Raw genomic sequence first — 20,807 nt, forward strand, 5'->3', positions numbered from 1 at the left:
GCCTTCAGTTGAGCTGAAATTGGACAGCTTCCACTTATTTTACAGGTTAAAACTGTTTCTCTTGCAGGTAGCACGGATTTACTGTCATCTTGGTTCAAATGCTAAAACTTACTTTCATAACCATATGGGTCTGAGATTTCATTTTTTTAAGTGAGAGCATGAATTTTGAAGATACAGCCACCAGGCAAAACTGTCTAAGCTTACATGGTTCAGTAGATTTACACATAATCCAGCTGCTTACAATTTTTCTAAATGTTGTTTTCAAAGCTTGAACTCTGAATCCGTTGTGCTATTTCACACGGCTTTTGTTCTGCAAATATTCACTGTGTGGCCATATTGGATTTGACTTTTATATACCATACTTTTTTTTTTTTTATGCTTTTCTAGACCATTCACTGTCTCTTGTTCTGAGTTCTTAGAATATCTGGCTTGCATGCATTTCTGTGGGACAGAAAAGTCTCTAGTTCAGTGTCCTCACTAAGAGAGAGATTATTGTTGCCTTGCCACCTCCTTTTGTATTTCTCTTCTGTACAGATCTAGGCAAAATGAGCAAAGGCAAACTTTCTTCTTGCTGTCCTTCCTACAGCGGGCCAACTCTTTTATAGCAGTGTAGGACTTCTTTACCTCAGGTAGCATATTCCTTTGCAAAACAGACTACAGCACCTTCATGTACTGGAGAGCATGGCCAAAAAGAGCGCAGCCTCTGTTTTTCCTCTGGAAAATCTTGGTCATAGTGTATTAAGTCCCCCCAAATGAATTGGATGATCTAGTTCATAATTAGATGTCTACAAGAAAAATGTATTACAATGAAAAAGAATGTTTATCCACTGACCAGTGTATTCCCAGCACTGTCACATTTTCCATTGTGTTAATTTTTTAGGAAATTCAAATTGCTGACTTTCCCATTTTTTTCATGATGTAGGTAACAATGATGGAACACGTACCCAGTTTAATGAATACTGTCTGTATGATCTACTGTACATCACCATACTACAACACGTCAGAGCGCATGACGTCTCTTCTTCTTAAAATCACTAATCAAATGATAAACACATGCAAGACCTATCTCTGTGAAGGTGTTTCAAAAATCTGGGATCTGGACAGGTAATAGAATTTTAATAATACCATCTTCTTCTGTAAGCACTAGAAATAAGTTTATAGATTACTCATCAAGATTATTAAAAGGCATCTTTAAGTAGCCCTTTGTCCTCCTGTCAGGCACTGATTCCCATATTCATTTTAAGCTTGTGTCTGTTCATTTTCTGTAGAGTTAAGTACTCCGCAAAAAAAAAAAAATATTATGTGTTGTGAAAAAAACTGTTCCAAAGCACTTAATATATATCAGTATGCAACATTTTATATTTTTGGCTTTTTTTAGACTAAAACACACTTGATGCACACACTGTTGCAAAGCACGTAATATATATCAGTGTGCAACATTTGATATTTTTGGCTTTTTTTAGACTAAAACACACTTGAGCAATTAGAACTGGGAGCTAAGGTTTTTCATAAAGAAGCTCTGAGGGCAAACTGGTGAAGTTCCATCTAATATTTGTATTTTGCTGTTAGTGGACAGGAAAGTCAGGTTGAGGAAGGAGACAGTATATACCAGGACCAGAATCACAATTCATTTGTGCTCTATTGGGCATGAGGTATGTGAGTGATTAGACACAGACTTTAATTTTCTGAGTATTCGGTGGGCAATGCTGTATGAGCAAACACATGAGGACTGTAAATGGTGCTAATGAGGCACCTTAAATTAAAAAAGCTAGATTTCCTGTAAGTTTGCTGGGTAGACATGCCTAAGACAAGTTTTATTCTTCTTTTCTATCGTCCTTGTTACAGCTCTTGGTATAGGAAGAGTCCCAGATTTTCAGCAAATGTTAGGCACAATACAGAAAAAGCACAAAAAGTTTGCCCCTGCTCTAAGGACCTTGCAATCTAAAACATAAGAAGAGCTTGCAATCTGAAACATAAGAAGTGAATAAAGAGATGGGGGAGGAAAGAGGAATGAAGAAAAACCAGCAGTCGTGCAGCGTTGTTCAGCTGGAGTGACAGTGTTTTCAGCAAACCCTGTGATGGCCTTGGGTGTTCTGTAGGCATCACTGCCAGGAGAACTAAAGGAGACCTTTCAAGGAAGGGACGAGCTAGCCACTCTGTGGCTACTTGGAAGGAGCTGCTCCCAAGTGCTACATACAGCATAGGTGCAAGCACAGAAGAGTTTGGATGAAACTTAACAGAAGGATGGTGAATGCTGACATCACTGGCAGAAAAAGTGATGTCACTTATCTGAAGGATAAGTTAACTGGAGATAGGCTAGGAAGAACACATACTATCAGAACAACTCAATTATTTTCGTGCAAAAGGGAGAAACCACAGAGAGGGTTTAAGATGAGCATGACATCTAAAGTTATCAACTAGAAAAGTAATGATTTGAATAACTTCTTGAAAGAGTATAATTGGGGCAAGATTATGGTTACTGAGGTGAGAAGGAAAAGGTGTTACAAGCTTCATCAATCATTGACAGTCAGGATGTCTGTGCTTAAATTCCAGCCAAGTCAAAAGTGACACTGAAGTTAGGAGACATAAAAGTGAATCTAATAAATAATTTGGTTTCGTGCTGTATTTTGCTGTTGCTAAAAGGAAGATTTCAGAAATTACTGGTAATCAATCAACTACTGGCTATGTTTATTCTAAGGAATTAATTTAAATAAAATTAGAATAGTTTTGTTTGCTTATTCTAGCTGAATTTATTTTTGAGACATTCTTCTTGTTTATTTATTTGCTGCTGCTGTTCCTGCAAAAGTTCCTCTCTGTCCCCATTAGTGGTTTCAATCTGTAAAGTCTGATTTTCATTTTCATTCCAAATGATCTTTTGGAAGATGAAAGACAAAGCCAAAGTGGAGCAACAGTCTTGAGTAAATGGCTTATGGCTAATTTCCATGCCTCACCTATGTATCTCATGCATAGTAGTACCTCAGGGTTCATGAACAACTCTGTATAAGATGTAACTATTTGTGGCCTTAGGAACCAAGATGTTCCTGGTGTATCTTTTTAAAGAAACAAGGCTTTCCTCATGCTTACTGTAGTCTGGAAAAATACCTCTCCAGTCTTCTCTGCATAGAAAAAAACAAAGAAACAAATGAAGGAAAACCCATCAGAAATATGCAGTTTACACAAGATGAGAAATGGCCAAGCCAAAGGCTTCAGGAGCCAGGGTTTACCCGGTGTAAGTCCTTTCTGGACTATGCTGTGAAAGTTTTGGGTTGATGACAATAAAACCTACACTAAAAATATCCAATGTAGATAACAAATTTTAAGAAAAAGACTTTTAATGTAATCCTCATATTTTGAATGTTTTCAGGTAACATATAATTTTGTATTCTTATTTTTGCAAAGTTGCATGTCTGACTGAAATACTCTCTTTTTATTTATACTCTTTTGAGGACCTCCTTAGAATGATTTTCTGTCTTCTGTACTTTCTTCCTCAGGCAAGAATTGCTAAAGAGGATACAACAATGCATTTCCCTCGAAGAACTGTACCGAACATGCTTTCAGAGAATTAGGGAGGAGCTAAAGGAAAATCGAAGTGACAGGCAATTTGATTTTAGGTAAATAATTTACTCTAATATGGAATCGTATTCATTTATACAATTTACAAATGAGATGTCATTATATCTGCTGGATAGCAGAAAAGCTAAATACTAAGTTAAAATGTAGCATTTATTATAATTGAAACATGATGTTGCAGAGGTTTGTGAGTTTGTTGTTATTTTTGTTTGTTTGTTTGATTGTTTGTTTTCAGGAATAAACCAGTGAAAGGCTTTTGCCAGTAACTTGTTGATTTAGCAGGTGTCCAGGGGGACTTCAGGAGAATTTATGCATGTGTTAATTTAATACATATGTTTACATATGGTCTGAAATCCCAGCAAATTTGACTAATGAATACAAGTGAAAAGACCCCAGGGGAATTTAGTCACCTTTGGCCTAGCTTGCCTATCACAGTGCTAAGGGGATTTTTACCATTTTTACCTGTATTGGCACTTTCAGCATGGGACATTTTTTAGTATTGTACATTCACATTTTGATCTCCTGCAAATGTCTTATTTAAAAGAGTAACTCCTGTGAAATATAATAAAGGCTTTTAATGTACAAATATAAGGAGTAAGCATTTTCTGGTTTATATGCATTACTTTAAAATGGTTCTTATTTGATTTGTAATTATTACACTAGAGTTATTTTATATGAAACTTGGTAGCAGTTTTGGTAGAATATGAATGGGTTAAATAGAGAAAATCTATTACAAACACATTTGCATAACAATCCCTCTGTTGCTTTTTTATTGTTAGTGAAAACTATATATTTGGAAAATTTGATACATTTTGTAAACGTTTGGAGAAGATTTCAGATATGAGCAATATGATGGAAAGCCTTTTAAAGCTCCAGCGTATAAAAATAGAAGGTATTGAAGAGATCAGTACTCATTACCAGAGCATTGCTACAAACACCACATCCAAACAGTACGATGTTCTGGATCACAGAAAAAAAGAGGTACATAAATTCAGCACCTATTGGACAATCATTCCCTTAATTCTGTGCTTTTCACTGGAGTTATGCAAAGAAGATTAAATTTTATAACAATGCATGTAGTATTTTGCTGTAATAATACTACTTTCATATCCTTTAATACAATTTGAAAGTGTTTGGGTAAATTTGGCTTTTATTTCAAATGTTTTCATTAATTTTGATAAACTAGGTTTCGTGCGATAGGTAATGCTACAAATTTTCTTAAACTTGTTCATTTTGAGATGCATATATTTTGTACTGCAAACTGAAAACTAATTCAGGCAGGTCAACGCATTAAATACAGTTCATCTTGTTGCAAGAGTTAGTCATTGTTACTGAAAATACTTAGTGTAAAGGCATTATTATAGTAAAGGCACTTAGATGAACATTTTAGAGGGAAAAGTTAATGATATTACCTCCAGTGCTGAACTAAAGAGACTTTTCATGTGCTTCAGACTCTTTAGTCCAGCCTCTACATGCTGGAATTGAGCTGTAGCCTGTTTGCTTTGCAGGATTGATAGCCCCACAATTGGAGTGCTGTAATAGAAATGTTGACTTACTCTCCTGACTTCCCGAACTGTAGCTTGCAACTGTCAGGAACTTTCCTTTAAACATTTAAGTCTAGAGTACCTTTGGCTTTCTTCTAACTGGCTAATGGCTTACATTTCTGTAATTCTTGCTGTGTGGTTGTTTTCTGAAAGTGAACATTTAACTGGCATTTGGAGGTGTTTAAAAATCACATGCTTTCCTACACTTAAATGATTTGAGCAAGGTATGCTATGGACTATCTTCCCAAGCTTGTAGAGTGCTTTATTCGAGAAAAAGTTTGCATTGAACTCTTTTTGCATGTCCTCAGTGTTTTGGACTTCTGAGAAAAATTATTACAGATAAATACCCAAGTTACTTATAGTTAGGAGCTGCCAAATTCGGGAGTCTAATAGCAGTGAGGCTGTCACAGCCCCATGTCCCCAGCTGTGAGGCTGGTTGTGTAATTCCTAACAGGCTGCACGCACACGTATACACCAGGCATTTATACACGGTTCTGGCCATACACCTCAACACAAGCTGAAAACACAGCAATCATACAAACAGTATTAATGAATTAATGAAGGCCTGTTAGTAGAAAATATATTTACATGGTTCTTTCCAGGTGGTCTTACACAGTCTGTCCAACAACTGGCTCCTGGGTACCCAGGTCTCCCCAGCTCCTGAACTTAGAAATCCACCCCCAAAGCCCACAGCCCCACTCCCGCTGCTGGAACTCAGGCCTATGCACACACACAGACACGTGCTGTGGGTCCCTCCAGTAACTTGTCTTAGGCAATCAGTCCACCCTCTACTTGACCCCTGGATCCCTTTGCTCTCCTGGTTGCTGACACACAAAGTCACACACATCCTAACATTTCTTTCTTGTAGTTTGTCCAGACTTACAACCTTATCAGTGGCTGATCTTTAGACCCTACTGTCTCTGGTAGCTGTCTGGGGCTGCCTGGTCTGGTTTGGTATTCTCTAGCTACTGTATGTGACACACCCACCCATCCAATATGCACGTGCTCCGGTGTTTCTGGTTGCTGTGATCCATGATTCCTACCCTGGTTGCTGATACTTAGACCTCAATACACTCCAGTCTCTCCAGCTGCTGACTCTACAGGTGCACAGGCCCCAGTGACCTGTGGTCTCTGTAGAATCATGGAATGATTTGTGTTGGAAAGGACCTTTGAAGATTATCTAGTCCAGCCCCTCTGTCACAGTGGACAGGGACAGCTTTCACTAGATCTGGTCGCTCAAAGCCCTGTCCCAACTGACCTCGAACACTTCCATGGGTGGGGCATCCACAGCTTCTCTGGGCAACCTGTTCCAGTGTCTCACCACCCTCAGTGTGAAAAATCTCTTCCTTATGTCTGATCTAAATCAACACTCTTTCGGGTAGATTTAAAACTGTTATCCCTTGTCCTGTCTCTATACACCTTGGTAAAAGTCTCTCTTCATCTTTCTTGTAAGTTGCCCTTAAGCCCTGTCGCTCCTGTTGCTGGTGCATAGACTCCCATACACACCCATTCATACGGAAGAGAGCACCCTTTCACCCAGGAAAATGGTTAGAAATGGAGATAAGTAAGAAGGCAACACAGACTGTGCCGATCAGGTGCAGGGCACAGATGGAAAAACATACTGACCTGTTCAAGTGACAGACTCCTTTTATCCCATCATGCCTCCATTTTCCCACACTTGTTCCTCCCACAAAGCACATTGATCCCTGCCTTTGCTTCTTCCCGTAATAAATTTTGTACAGTCCCAAAGTGCTCTTCCCTGGTAAACTGTAGTATTAGAGCCTCTTATCTCCTAGGCAATAACTTCCCTTAGTCTGTAACATGCTCTGGAGAGTCTGCTAGTTTGCTCATCTCAGTGAGTTTCATACCTGGACAGTGAGCTGAACGCTCTGCTATGGCAGTGCTGGGTGTAGGCGATGAGTGTGCTCTATTCACTGATTAGGTTATTAGATTTCCTCTGCCTGTCCTTCTTCCCCTGTGCTCCTCTGTATTCATAAAAATGAGGCTTCAATCACATAACCCAACACTTCTTTTGGTTTGCTTTGCTTAGAATGTAAATGCCTTTGTTACTGGTGTTGTCCTTGTTCTCTTTCTTGCAGTGCTGAACACATGCACTGGGCACATAAAACAAAAACTTCAGGGAAATAATTTTGTATTATGTGAAAGCAACACTATAGGTACCTTTTTTTTTTTTTTAATTTATTTTTTTACCCTTTTCTAGTTTGAGAAAGATTACCTTGAATTTAAGAACCAAATTGCAGCATTGTATGAGTCCATACAAGAATTTGTGGATTCCTGGTTTGAGAAGACTGTAACTGTAAGTAATTTTACAAATGCAACATGCTTTTTCTGGTGCTCAGAAAGGCTGAGCACCCATAGGTCCTGCTGAGCTCCTTCTTTACTGCCAGTGTTCTGTACTGTGCTGATGGCTGCCTGAGATAATGCCAGAGGACACCAAGCCTGTTACAAATGTCCGAAAAGTCGACTGCAGAAGTGGTGGAAGATAATGTTCATTGTTTCTTGGTGCCAATTTTCTGTTCCTTCTTTCCTTATAGCCTTTATAGCCCTATTTTTCTGAAGTTTATTTTATTTCTTCTTCTTGCTGTTGTCCATGCTTCCTGTTGCATTTTTGAGTTATTCCTGTTGGACCGGTAGGAGTAATGAAATAATTTCTGCCATCTGTTACCTTAATGTCAGTTCTGTTCATTGGTTCAGGCCCTGATCATGATATGAGATGTTAATGAAGCATGAATAAAGTTGTAGGTGTTCTAGCACAACTGTTTGCAGCAAAAAAGTGTGATGAGAGTCAGAAAAAATCCCAATTCCATTATACTGTAGTGGTAGCAGTTTCTCAGTTCATACTATGTTAAATATATTCTATATGGGACAAAATGCAGAAGTAAAATTCACTAACTTGTCTGTATGGACTTTTCTGTGTTTCTTAGAAAGCAACTTACAAACTTACATGTTACAAATTTAAAAAAAAATATGAAAATTGACTTTATGATCTATTAACATCAGCTGCAGTAAATGCTCCATCCTCCTTTTTAGACTGAACAGATGCTGGGACTTCTGATGAAGCTTGAACAAATCGGAGAAAATCATATTGATCTTAATGAGAAGTATACCATTGTCCTTCAGCAGTACAGCCAAGACTTAGAGTTTGTTCGTAAACTCTACCAGGAGCAAAAAGAAAATCCACCTATACCACGTAATATACCACCAGTAAGAAAGAACTAAATGAGAGAGAGCAAAGACTTTGCTTCTCAAGTCTTTTTAAGTTAATGGAAATATAACCTCATATTTTTTGTGGTTTAGGTAACAGGGAAGATTATGTGGGCCCAGCAGTTATACAGAAAAATCGACCATCCAATGACATTCCTTAAAAAGAAAACCACACTTTTGAAGGTTGGAAATTAGCAGAAGTGGATTTATGCAAAGCTTTCAAGCATGTTATTAACAGACGCATGATTTATTTTTATACTTCTAAGCTCACTTTTCTAGCAACAGATATTGAAGCTCATCCGACAGGAAAGGTGTTGGTGTTTGTTCCAGGATTTGAATTCCTTTTTGCAGCAGCATTATTCTGTGGCTGAGGACATTACTTCCCATGAGACATTAAGCTGATGACTTAGGCCAGTGCTTTTGTGCCTTCTGAGGCTTCACTCCGTGTGAATCCTGATAGTGGCACTGTTGGCCTTGTACCTAAGCTTACAGCCTTCTGTCTGCTGTGATCTGTAATGAAGAGAGCTGAGATATTTAACCTTAAATGGTAGCCACACTTCATAAAAGAATATAATTTTTATAGCTTTCTCAATGGGACATCAGTGCCTTGTATAGGTCACTGTATAGACTTTGTTTTATGGGCAAGACTGGGAGGAAAAATTGGGAAGAGTTCTTTTGTTTAGAGTAATTAAGTACTTCTTAATAATTGAATTACCAAATAACTTTAATGTTTCTGTGTCTTACCGTATCTTTAAAATAGCACAACTTAAAGCTTTCTGTTTGTTTTCTTTTCCTAATGGTGGTGAGGAAAAGCCTAGTAGAGGACATTTCTACTATATTAGACTCATGGAATTGATGAAATGGTGTTTGCCTTTTTTTTTCCTTGAATTGCAGACGCAAGAAATGAAAAAGGTTATTAAGAGCTACAATCAAATGGCTGCAGTTCTTTTGGAATTTGAACTTATTTATCATAGAGCCTGGTGCAGGTTTGTTGACCGGGCTAGAAATGCTCTGTGTGCTTCCTTACTTTTTAGGCACCCAGAAACCAAGGTATATATGATTTATTCTTTGTGTTACTGTCGCCTTGTTTAGTATTACATATGCTGCTTCGATCATATCATGGATAGACAAGCACAGCATTAAAATAATCTGAATAGAGTTTTAAAAAATGACCTACTAAAACTGTTGTGTTGTTTTGTGTTTAATGTTTTAAATTTACTTTCCTTTTTGTGTATATATGGAACAGAGTTTATTATGTCTCTTCTTTGTAAGTTTCCTGCCTCATTCAGGGCATAAAAGAGGCAGTACCCAGCAGATACATATCTATTATTGACTTATCTACATCTTCCTAGATATTTTTTCATGTTTTAATTTCTATGTTAACCAAAATTTTAGTCAAGGAAGGAATTTTTAATTAGATCATGGTCTTCTCTGTAGTGATCGATATTACTATGTTGAGTATATTGCAATCATTCATTAATTTGCTTTCAAAACTGCTTGCTGAGACAGAAAATCTCACCATTCTTACTTCACTGATTATTTTTTCTGCTGTGGTGCAGAGAAATTATGGTCTAAATGTGTCATTTTTTGATCTAATTATTCCATAATGGAGAACTAGAACCTCGTTTTCAACTTTATTTAGCATCTTAATAGCATTAGGTGCCTCAAAGTGTACAGAGATCAACCTAGACAACATTTCTCCCTAGTCTACTAATGGAGAAACTGAGATGAAAAGGCAAATTACCTTCCACAGAGTGTAGCTGCAGACTAGGATTAAATTTAAGAAGTCACAGGAGCCAAGTGTTAGGGCACAGTGAAGGTATCACAGGAAATTGAAATCAGTGTAAGATACAGGTTGATTAATACTTTGGAAAATCCAGATGTTTGCAGAGGAGAATGAAGTTCTGTGTACAAACATGGGTATCTGTTTTAAAAATCTTCTGTAGTCATCTACACCTTGTGATATGTTCCAGTTATATCACACTACATGTAACCATCAAACTGCTGCCTTATTTACTGTATCTTTTTTTTCCCTTTACTGCTACATGAAGGAATTACTTGTAAACTTGGACCCAGTGGTCTTTGAAGTACTTTATGAAACAAAATACCTGAAAAAAATGAATTTTGAAGTTCCAGATGTTGTCCTTGGCTTGTGGGCAGATGAAGAACAGATTAAAAGACATCAAATGGAGTGAGTGAACTGCTTTTTGATCTGATTCTCATCTGCAAATGGGAATCCTAAGCTTTGAGTCCGTTGCATATGCTTTTGATTTATTATAATTTTTCCTTTTGATGGAGTTTAATTGAAATTCAATTGCTTTCCCCTGCATTTCCATAGTAATATGGGTAACATGCAGTTGTTCCTGTCTCCACAAAAATCTCATTACCGGAAAATGCCTACATGCTTTTGTTTTGTTACTGCAACAGCTGCTCTGTAAGTGAGGCTGCTAGGTACTGCTAAGGCATCTATGCACTATAACATAGGGATTACACTCCAAAATATTACTGTTAACATCAAAAGCTTTTTTCTGTTAGAAAAACAATCTGGAATTTACCACTCTATTAAGGCACAACCCACACATTTGTATAGGTGATACATCACCTAAGTCATAATTTGCTCTCTTATGTTGAATATTTAAAAATAACTTTTGCTGATTTTAAATAATTTCTTTCTGCTTATTTTAGCAGTCTAATTCTGTGCTGGAAGAGTTCTTTCCATTCCCCCTGATGCTGATTATTCTCTAACTCACTAAGCAAGGATGACAGGTCTTCTAAAAAGCCATCCTTTGTGGGGAGTGTTTTTTATGTAGTTTTTTAACTAGAAGTGGACTAAAAGGGAAAAAGTTCAAAGAGTTTCAGAAACACCAGAATTCAATACCTCCTCCCTTTTTCTATTGTTAAAGTTTTCAGTCTTTCAGTCTTGCAATACCACATTTTTCTTTAATCATCCGTGGAGTGTTTTAGGACAAACTAACCTAAAGTTTATAACGTGCAAGGCAAACTTTATGTGCTCCAAAAAGCCACAGCCCTAACTTTTGCCACCCAAGAGAAACAAAAATAACAGAAAATGTTTGCAATAAAAAAAATAATCCAAACTTACTTTCTACTCTAAAAAAGACTTAAGACCCACTCCCCATGCAAAGAAAGAATATTCAGAGATTGCAGATTTTTGCTTAAGCAACACTGGAAAAACACTTCTGGATATTTTGTGAATGGGTTATCTCAGCATATGGTTTGTAATAATGGTGTTTAAAGTCATGGTTTTAATCTGGACCAGAACACAGCAATTACCTTATTTTTTTTCAGCAGTTGTAATAAGCTCATTATGTATTTGACTTCTGAGTTGCATTCGCTTCTAATTCTTGTTTATGCAGCTTTATTATGTAGCTTGCTCTTCATGGAACTATATTGGTAAGTCGTGATTCAGAATTTGGACTGTTTTTCTTTGGGATTTGGTGTCCTAAGTGGTTTGGATCTAGCTTTTCTTATAAGCAGTGTCATTTCATACCATGTCTTGTAAGAGAGGAAGAAGGGAACAAAAAAATAATGTTTTCAGTTTCCTGGGTTTTTTAACTCTAATAAATTTTCCTTGGAAGAAAGTTTCTCTAAATCAATCACAGTCACTTTACTGGAGGTACTTATGTCCCTGTTCTGGTTCTGCTGTTAGTGGGGAGAAGGAGGCTCAGTTTGAGCTAGGAAGAGCTAAGAAGAGTTCTTATTTTTAACACAGGGCCAGAACTTGGAAGTCTTATTAACAGAAAACATGTTCAAACTTCTGTATGTTTCAAATATCTGACTTAAGTACATTCTTGACATGATCATGTCTTGCAGACTCCAGAATCTATTGATGGATTACAAAGAGCGTGTGAATGGGATTCCTGTTATACTGAAAGCAGTGATGAAACCATTCATAGGACAAGTTGAGGATGCACTTACTCCGGGCCTTATGCAGCTGTCATGGACTTCTTTGAACATCAATAAATGTACATATAATAGTAGGGGAAGCAGTGTCAATTTTCATGCCAATTTCTGGAAAAACACTCCATCTATACAAGTCAAAGGGTTGTGAGGCACTGGAACAGGCTGCCCAGGGAAGTGGTGGAGTCACCATCCCTGGAGGTGTTTAAAAGGTTTAGACAAGGTTCTTAGGGACACGGTTTAGTGCTAGAGTTAGGTTATGGTTGGGCTTTATCTTAAGGGTCTCTTCCAACCAAAATGATTCTGTGATTCTTTGTTAAGTATCTGAATAGCTATAACTCAGGTTTTAATGGTTCTTTGGATCAGGATTTGCTCTGGTGGAAACTGGGCTTTTTTACAAGGTAGCGGTTGTGCAGCAAGAGTATCTGGGCTGCCTCCTGTTTCCTGCTGCTGCAGGTGAAATAGATTTGCCCCTAGAAAGGAGTGCTTTCTCTAGAGTGTTCACTGTAGCTTTTTGAAGATATGCAATGTCTAAGGTGACCAGAATGTATGTTGGATACTTACAAATTAGCTATTGGTTCAGTGTTCGCAAAATAACTCTGACCTTCCAGTGATGTGCTGAACTCACTATGCATGAGCTTAATATCTTCAGTTCATCTAATACATAGAGGATGGGCTCCTGTGATTGTCTCTAGACAAAAACTCAGGAGAAAATGTGAAAAAATGGATTTAGGACTACCTAATTTATATATGTGTGTATATATATATATAAAAGCTAAGGAATTGGTTGGATTATTTGTCCATTTTAGTCAATAAAAAAGACAATGACTGTCATTAACTTCCTAAGAGGAACAAATGATGTTTTCCACTTAAAGCATCAGCAGTTGGGCACCACTGTCACACTGCTGTGTCTTAGATATTATAGTGATTTCTTTCTATGTACAGTAAGACAGAGTATTGGTGATTCAAACAATGCTGTCTAGTGATGACAAATACAATGGTATCAGGTGACATATTTCATTTTTGCAAAGAAAGTATGAAGGACAGGGAAAGAATTTATCCACTCTGTTCAAAACCAGTCATTTTTCCCTAGTTTAATAAACATATCCGTTAAAGGACTCCTTTTATCTCTTTCAAAAGCAAGTTGGGTCAAACACATGAAAGAAGAAATCTAGTGGTTTAATTAGTATGTAATCTTGGCTGGAGGAATTTTAACCATAAATGTGTAAGTTAATTACAATGATAAAAGTAGTGGATTTCCTTGTTGGTTTATTTAGAAGCACCAAAATAATTTTTGGACAGTTGTATCCTATCAGTTTTCCACTATATTTTCTTGACCTTTTTCATGACAATGTTCTTTAACACACAAAAAAGAGATATATTTTGAAGGTAATTATACTACTTATTATAAAATGGTTTCATGTAAAGTCTCTGAAGTAGAGTAAGTCCATCATGTTTTGGTTCCTGTCCTTAATTGCATATTGCATTGCCATTAAATCCTCATCTTATTGTAATACCGTGTTGGGGGGCAGGAAGGGTGGGAAGCAGAGATGAGATTTAAGGGGTCTGTATTTTGCATTATTTGTTTTCATTTTGTTTTCCTTGCTTAGTTATTAAGAATGTTTATAGTACCCTGAGGAAGCTGGACTATGCAGTGAAAGAAGCAGCTGATACCCTGGAATGCAGAATTGAAAGAATTCTGGAGGATATGTCGAACACTGCTCTGATGATTTTGCCAGAAGATGAACCTATAGATGTCCTTTCTTTCCTGGAACAGACAGAAAAGCTTGCTATCTCTGCTGCTCACAAACTCTCTCAGTAGGTTTATTCATTGCATAGATTTGAAGGCCATATTTGAAAGGGATTATTTATGTTTTACCTTTTTATGCATAGAGAGTTTACTCATGAAATTTTACTTTAACAGTACTAGTCTAAAGCAAAATGACGGTTTCAGGATGCAGGGAGAAACTCCCAAGTGTCTTGAAAACAGCAGATGTAAGATTGCATCTGTAGTGTTTAGCATTTCATATTTTTTTTCTTAAGACAGTCTAATAAGTAGCAAGAGAAATGAAGATGGATAGACTTGAAATCTCATCGCTATGTTAATTGATTGGTTCTTAATGGTAACTAGCTAATGTAAGACTTCACATTCTCCGGGTGCTGTAATTTTTTGGCCTTATTTTCCAGGTTATAGCAGAATAGTTGTTCAGTTCTTCTCCAAAAGATGTCTATGCTCACTGTGCAAAATTAGATGCATTCTATTAATTTTTTTTTTTTTACTAATTCTAATTTCACAGATTATCTCACTGTATCATCATTGTAAGTCTGTTTTATTCACTACAGTTGGAAAATAACTTCTTTTTGTTTCGTTATTATGAAGCTCAGTTGAATCAGATGTAACAGAGTCCAACAAATGGGTTTCTTGATAGTCTGCATATCTTAATGTCTTACATTGTCTGTATGCCCAAGCAATAGGAACAAACTGAAAAGTATAAGGGTATTCCCCCACACATAAAATTCTTCACAGCACAGTGGGACTGGGGTTGTATGCAAAGGGTATTCCTTATGTTTGCTTCCCTGTGGGTGACTGTAAGGTTGTTTTTGTAGACAGAGCCAGCAAGTGGAGTGCTGTGTGTATGAACTGGTAGACATTCTTCAGCACAGGTTGAAGGCAGATGATGGGAGAGCTTTGGAGGTAAGACCTCTACAGTGTAAAAAGTAGCCTTTTGTAACCTTTCACTTATATGCTGGGTAATTCCTAAGAATTTCCCTTTAACTCTTCAGGATTCATACACCTGTACACAAATTGACATGAAACAGAAAACACGCTGCCAAGAATGCCTGTCCTGTAGTTACTATAATCTGATGGGACAACTTTGTCAGAAGAATACTGACTCTTTGGTCAGATGTGAGTCTGTTTTTTTTCTGATATGTTTAATTTTTTAATATTATTTTAAGATTTTTAACCAAGCTTATTGTGGTAAATAAAATGTAACCTCACTTAAACATTATATTTATTTAGGCATGAAGATTTCTTTAGAATCTTTAAGACATCGATTGCGTGTTGATGACTCTAGGTATCAGATGACCAAGTTTGTAGAGACAGAGAGGGCTCCTTTGTTCAAAGCTGAAATTCAACTGGCTATTCCAAATGTTGTCTTGAGACCAAGTCTTGAAGATATTCAGGTAACAAAAAAATAAATGTGCATCTTAGTCATTTATGGTAAAACATTTATAAATGCATTGTTGAAAAACAACGTGCAAATTTAATCTGCTATTAGAACTAAAAGGAAAGGAAAAACAGATTAAATGTCTCTTGAGTTTGTGACATCACTGGGTGCTAAGGATGTGAAGCTACCGATCAGTAGAAGGAACTGTTTTCCTAAAAGCTCAGTTGCTCATGTTCACAACTCTCTACTTAGAGGCAAACATTTCGAAGTGAATGCAAAAATAGAAAAGAATGCCATTGGTACAGCCTGATTTGTCTTCCTGGTCTCCTTAAACTCTTTCAGAGTATAAAATGATGTTATAATTTTTAAATATCATTCATTAATCAGCATTCTGCAGTAGTGAATTGTAGAGAAAAACATTACCAATCTGAAGCCCTAAACTGTGCAAAAATTCGACCACTTGTTTAAATTTATACTAATTCAGAAAAATTCGTACACATGTACTTACAGTCTCCTATGATGTCTGAAATTATTCAGAGTACAAGTTGTTTGTGGTATTGATTTGTGGACTTTTCATTTAGCATTGTCACTGTCAAAATCAGTAATTAATTTTTTTTTTCAGATTTCATTTGCAGCCTTCACGGTGTTGTCTGTAAGAAATCAAACCACAAAGCATAATTTAAAAATACCATAGATAGAAGAAGTTATATAATAATTTATATAGCTCCTGTATAGATCATGAACTATGCCATCACAAATCCAGACAAATGTATTCAGACATTCTGATGTAAATAGAAAAGCTATTATTAATAATAAATAAACTATTATTATTAATAAAAAATAACTTTTTGTAACCAGTTTTAGAGAAAATGGTACTGTAAATTAGGTTACGATCCCCAGTTATTCATGATTACTGTTCATAAAGCTCTGTTACTTTCTTGTTTGAAAAACACATAAATGTAGGAGGACTGTGATAAAATGCTATGGAGTACTCTTTTCCCTTACAAAATGTATTTTGGGTGAATCTACTTTATGCTTATTAAAATATTTCCTGTAAAGATAGAGGTATAATTTTTCCATTTTGGTATTGTTTGGAGGATTTTTTTTTTTTTTCCTTTCTTTTTCTTTTTTCTCCTCTCTTATTTGTCACAATCTCACTTTGTGCTCAAGGTGACTGTTTTGCTGTTTTCAGAGTGCTGTAAACAAAGCAGTAAATATCATATTGTCAATAGCCAAAGATATCCCCCTGTGGAAATTTGCTTACTTACATCATAAACAGCAGCAGGTGAGTATTTCATACTGATCATTTTAAAATTTTAGTATTTGGGTTAACATTTCTTAATCTATTAGGAATATACTCTGTACTAGTACTTTAACTTGTAATCTGGTGGATCTTCTTGTTAAGCGAAAGCCTGGTTTTTAGTCTCTATAGGAAGCAATTGAACACAAGAGCAGTAATTCATAAACCTTATGTTTGGTTATTTTTAATATTATAATCACAAGTTACTTTAATAAAAAATATTTTTAGGACACTGTTGAAGTATGATGATGAAATTGTAGAGAATGTGTGAGAAACATCCATGGGCACTACTAGCTGAGTATAAATTATTATCCCATTTCCCAGGCAAAAACTTTATTTTAATTCAAACTTTCAAACTGCATACAGCATCTATAATGCCACAGTAAATACAATACAAATATTTTAACTGACATTAAAATGAGCATTAAAACCCTGGGAAGGTCTGAGGTTTAGACAGAAACTGAAATTTGTGAAAGTACAGAAATGCACAGTAATGGTAATCAAATGGCCTTAATTCTCTCCTCTGGTAATGAAATACAGATCTGTGTAGATCTCTGCTGAAAAGTGTCTTTGTAAAAGTAGCTTCCTATTTTATCGATCTGACATGAAAAACAGATCAGCTTGTTGCAATACAAAAACCTTATTCAAGTGCTGATAATAAGTAATAAACACAACCAACCAAACCACAAACTAGAGAGAGTGGGTTGAATTCCGTTTTCTCGAGCAGAACTGTTTGCTGGTTCCCAAGCAGCCAACCCTCCACTGCCGCAGAGACATTTTTTGGCCAAGAATGGGTATAGATCAGGAGTATCAAACTCATTTTCACCAGGGGGCTACATCAGCCTCGCGGTTGCCCTTGAAGGGCCAAATGTAATTTTATTTTATTTTAACATTTACATATACAAATATATACATATACAAATATATACATATACAAATCAAGTGTATAAATGTAACATTTACATATACAAATATATACATATACAAATCAACTGTATAAATGTGACATTTCTACAGTCCTAAAATGACATTCGGCCCTTCAGGGGCAACCGTGAGGCTGATGTGGCCCCCAGTGAAAATGAGTTTGACGCCCCTGGTCTGGAGATTGTAATTCTACACTAAAGAAAGCAGGAAGAGCTGAGCAGTCGTGTAGGAGCAGCAAACAACACGGTTCTATATGATGCATATTTGGCAGATGTCATTGAGACAATTAATATAGAGCTCCACATGGAAATTTTGTATAAAATCAGCTTTAACACTACAACTATTGTTGTGTAAAAATCCAAGCTAAGAACAGGGAGTCTCCCTGTGGATGCTTTCTCTGCACTTCCTATCTGTTCTTAGAAGTTGTGTGTGCATTCTTGGGCATTCCATAATGTTAAAAACAAACAAACAGAAAGCCAACTACTGGACATAAGTTTTTTCTTGTTTAATTTATGCCAGATGGAACAAGCTGTTGCTGTAGAGCTAGGTGATGAGAGCAAATTCACCAGGATGGTGGCACTGAAACCTTTAGACAAGCAGATCATCGAGCACAAGGATGTAAACAAAGTGGTGATCCAACTAAATACAATTGTTTTATCTCTTAAAACTGAAGCATCGGATCTTCTGAACAGCTTTTCTGAATTTTCAAGCATCTGGAACAAGGTTAAATACATATTCAATTAAATATGTTGCTATGTTGTCAAATCTTCTAAATAAACTGGTTTGGGTTGCATGAGAAGACTCTGTGCTCACTAGGAAACATTGGTTTCATATACCCCTAATACCTCCACTGTCTGCTCTTGTGTTGACCAGAACTAGTCATTCTTTACCAGTTAAATGATCTAAGGAGGAAAGCAGAACAAAAAGAGAATGTTGGAGCATAAACAAGCTTATGTTCTCATATGCTTATGCATCTTTCTAACAGCATCTTGTCTGCATAGGTTATAAAAAAGAATAATTTAGCAGAATCTCTGAGAAATTGCAGGCTACAGAACTGCTCCTGAATATTAAACTGACTAGTTTTTCTTCAGCAACCACTGCTGAAAATAGCTTTTCTATTTCTTCACAAAAATGATAAACTAAATCTAAGAAATCTTTCCAGTAATAAGGATTCCAAAGCAGAAGAGAATCTGGGATGATGGAGTTGGTTTTATTAGGAACTGGGTCCAGTCACATAAATGGTAAAGCTCTGAAGAGTGTTTTAGCAGGAGATATTTAATGAAATAAAACCTTGTATACATTCTGACTAGTGAAATTCAACTCTCTGTGGATGGACAACTACTGGTCTTACCTATAAAAGGTGCTTTAGTCAGGCTGAGAAACCAGCACTCAATACAGGATTAACCTTATGTTTTTAACTCCTCACTCTTTTTAACTCCCACTTCCTAAACCAACTCGTAGGTGACCACGTTTCAGCAGCTGACTCTTTTGCAGTTAGAGCTCAGGCTAAGACAGGGAATTTTCCCCTCATTATGACTTCCCCATTTTGATGCTTAGTTACCTCAGTTTTTAGACATACTGTTTGAGCCAACCACATGTTGATGGTATGTCATTTCACCCAGAGAAGGTGCAATCAGATTGAATGATGCAATAGCATGATAATGTTTCCTTTGTACTAAAATCCTCTAAAATAGTCAATTAATCTGCTCCTTAACCTTAAAGTTCCTTAGGAGTTGGCACTGTTTCTGCCTGTCTTTATCATTTCTGTAGGAGCACTGAGAACTCTCACTGGTAACTCATTATTGCCCGGAGAAGCCGTAACAGCTTCTCAGGGACCTCACAGTGCAAACTGTAGATGAATATCACTGAGCCAGGTGAAGATAATTTGTCTGTAATTAAACCAAGAATCCAGCACATTTGTTGAGTTGGTGACACCGAAGTTCTCACCTCCTCAGAAACTGGCCTACCTTAGGAACCGGAAGGATGCTTGGTGCTCTATTGCATTTAAACAAGCTTCAACAAGCTGAATGCCCCCTCTTCCTTGGATCCATCCTTCCCTGCCAAACCATGCTTGCTTCAAATGGCCTGGGCATTTGTAGTTAGAAACCGCAGTTAAATCTACTGTTTCAGGAAGAGTGAGGATGGCTGAGTAAAATCACTACCATCTAAATATATGTTAGAGGATGTGAGCTGCTTTTGGGCACTTGCAGGCAGAAGGGAGACTGGGAAGGAAATAGTTCCAGCAAGGTTTTAGCAGCTGTATTGTAAATTTTGCAGGAATATTTGGACAGATAAGAGAAATGCTGATCTGTGTCAATTTTTGAGTTACAGATAGATTTCAAGTGGCTTAAAGAGTATCGTGCAAAGAGTAAGAGTGAGGAAAAGCAGTTCAAGTGAAGAAATTTGATCTTAATGTTTATATCTTAAGCTCTTGTAGAGAGGCATCATTTGTTTCTGCACAGTACATCAGGCAGCTGGATCCTCCATAGATTATTGTAATACCAATGCTAAATAATAATTAAAATAAACTTCTCTATATAGGATCCAGAGGAAAATCTGAGAGAATTTATAAATACTAAACCAGCAATGGCTGAATTCCAAACTCAAATCAGATACTTTTCTGTAAGTATTGTATCTTTAATAAAAACAAACTCCTCAGAGAAATAGTAGTGAAATTAAAAGCTGAACACTTGTATTTGTCTTAGCAATTAGAAATGCAAATCAGAGAGCTGCCAACTCACTGTGTGCTGGAATCGGTGGATATTGCAACAGAGTCACTGAAAATAGCCTTAATTCAGGAATGCCGCTCAAGACAAAGAACATTTGGATTAGCTTTGAATAAAAAGTCTGCCACAGACATGGATGAAATTTATTCATTCATTGAAAATGTTAGCAAGAGATTAAGCAGACCTATCCATGACCTTGATGATGTTCGGGGAGCAATGGAAGCTCTAAAGGAAATTCGAGAGAATGAGATTAGAATCGACATGACTGTTGGACCTATAGAAGAATCATATGCTGTGCTTCATAAATACAATCTCCTCTTTCAAGATGGAAATACAGAAAGAGTTGATGGATTGGCTTATGCCTGGAGGAATCTAAACACACAGGTATCATAGCTGTATTATTTCTCCAACTATATGTATACCAAATTTA

The 20,807-nt window shown here is 36.7% G+C and overlaps 1 protein-coding gene across 1 annotated transcript in view; it reads left to right on the plus strand.

Moving 5' to 3' along the window:
• The window catches only part of LOC309436282 (dynein axonemal heavy chain 5-like), a 168,884-nt gene that overhangs the window by 17,556 nt on the left and 130,521 nt on the right, over positions 1–20,807 (plus strand). Inside the window, exons 13-29 of the mRNA XM_082045351.1 lie at positions 923–1,104; positions 3,492–3,611; positions 4,350–4,551; positions 7,336–7,431; positions 8,166–8,339; positions 8,433–8,522; positions 9,234–9,389; positions 10,391–10,530; positions 12,171–12,322; positions 13,868–14,075; positions 14,865–14,952; positions 15,042–15,165; positions 15,280–15,443; positions 16,620–16,712; positions 18,171–18,374; positions 20,193–20,273; positions 20,357–20,761. Coding sequence (XP_081901477.1) covers positions 923–1,104; positions 3,492–3,611; positions 4,350–4,551; positions 7,336–7,431; positions 8,166–8,339; positions 8,433–8,522; positions 9,234–9,389; positions 10,391–10,530; positions 12,171–12,322; positions 13,868–14,075; positions 14,865–14,952; positions 15,042–15,165; positions 15,280–15,443; positions 16,620–16,712; positions 18,171–18,374; positions 20,193–20,273; positions 20,357–20,761 — 2,679 coding nt within the window. The remainder of the gene's footprint in view (positions 1–922; positions 1,105–3,491; positions 3,612–4,349; positions 4,552–7,335; positions 7,432–8,165; positions 8,340–8,432; positions 8,523–9,233; positions 9,390–10,390; positions 10,531–12,170; positions 12,323–13,867; positions 14,076–14,864; positions 14,953–15,041; positions 15,166–15,279; positions 15,444–16,619; positions 16,713–18,170; positions 18,375–20,192; positions 20,274–20,356; positions 20,762–20,807) is intronic.

The sequence above is a fragment of the Streptopelia decaocto genome, assembly GCF_964273445.1.
Source record: "Streptopelia decaocto genome assembly, chromosome: 2".
Classification (NCBI taxonomy): domain Eukaryota; kingdom Metazoa; phylum Chordata; class Aves; order Columbiformes; family Columbidae; genus Streptopelia; species Streptopelia decaocto.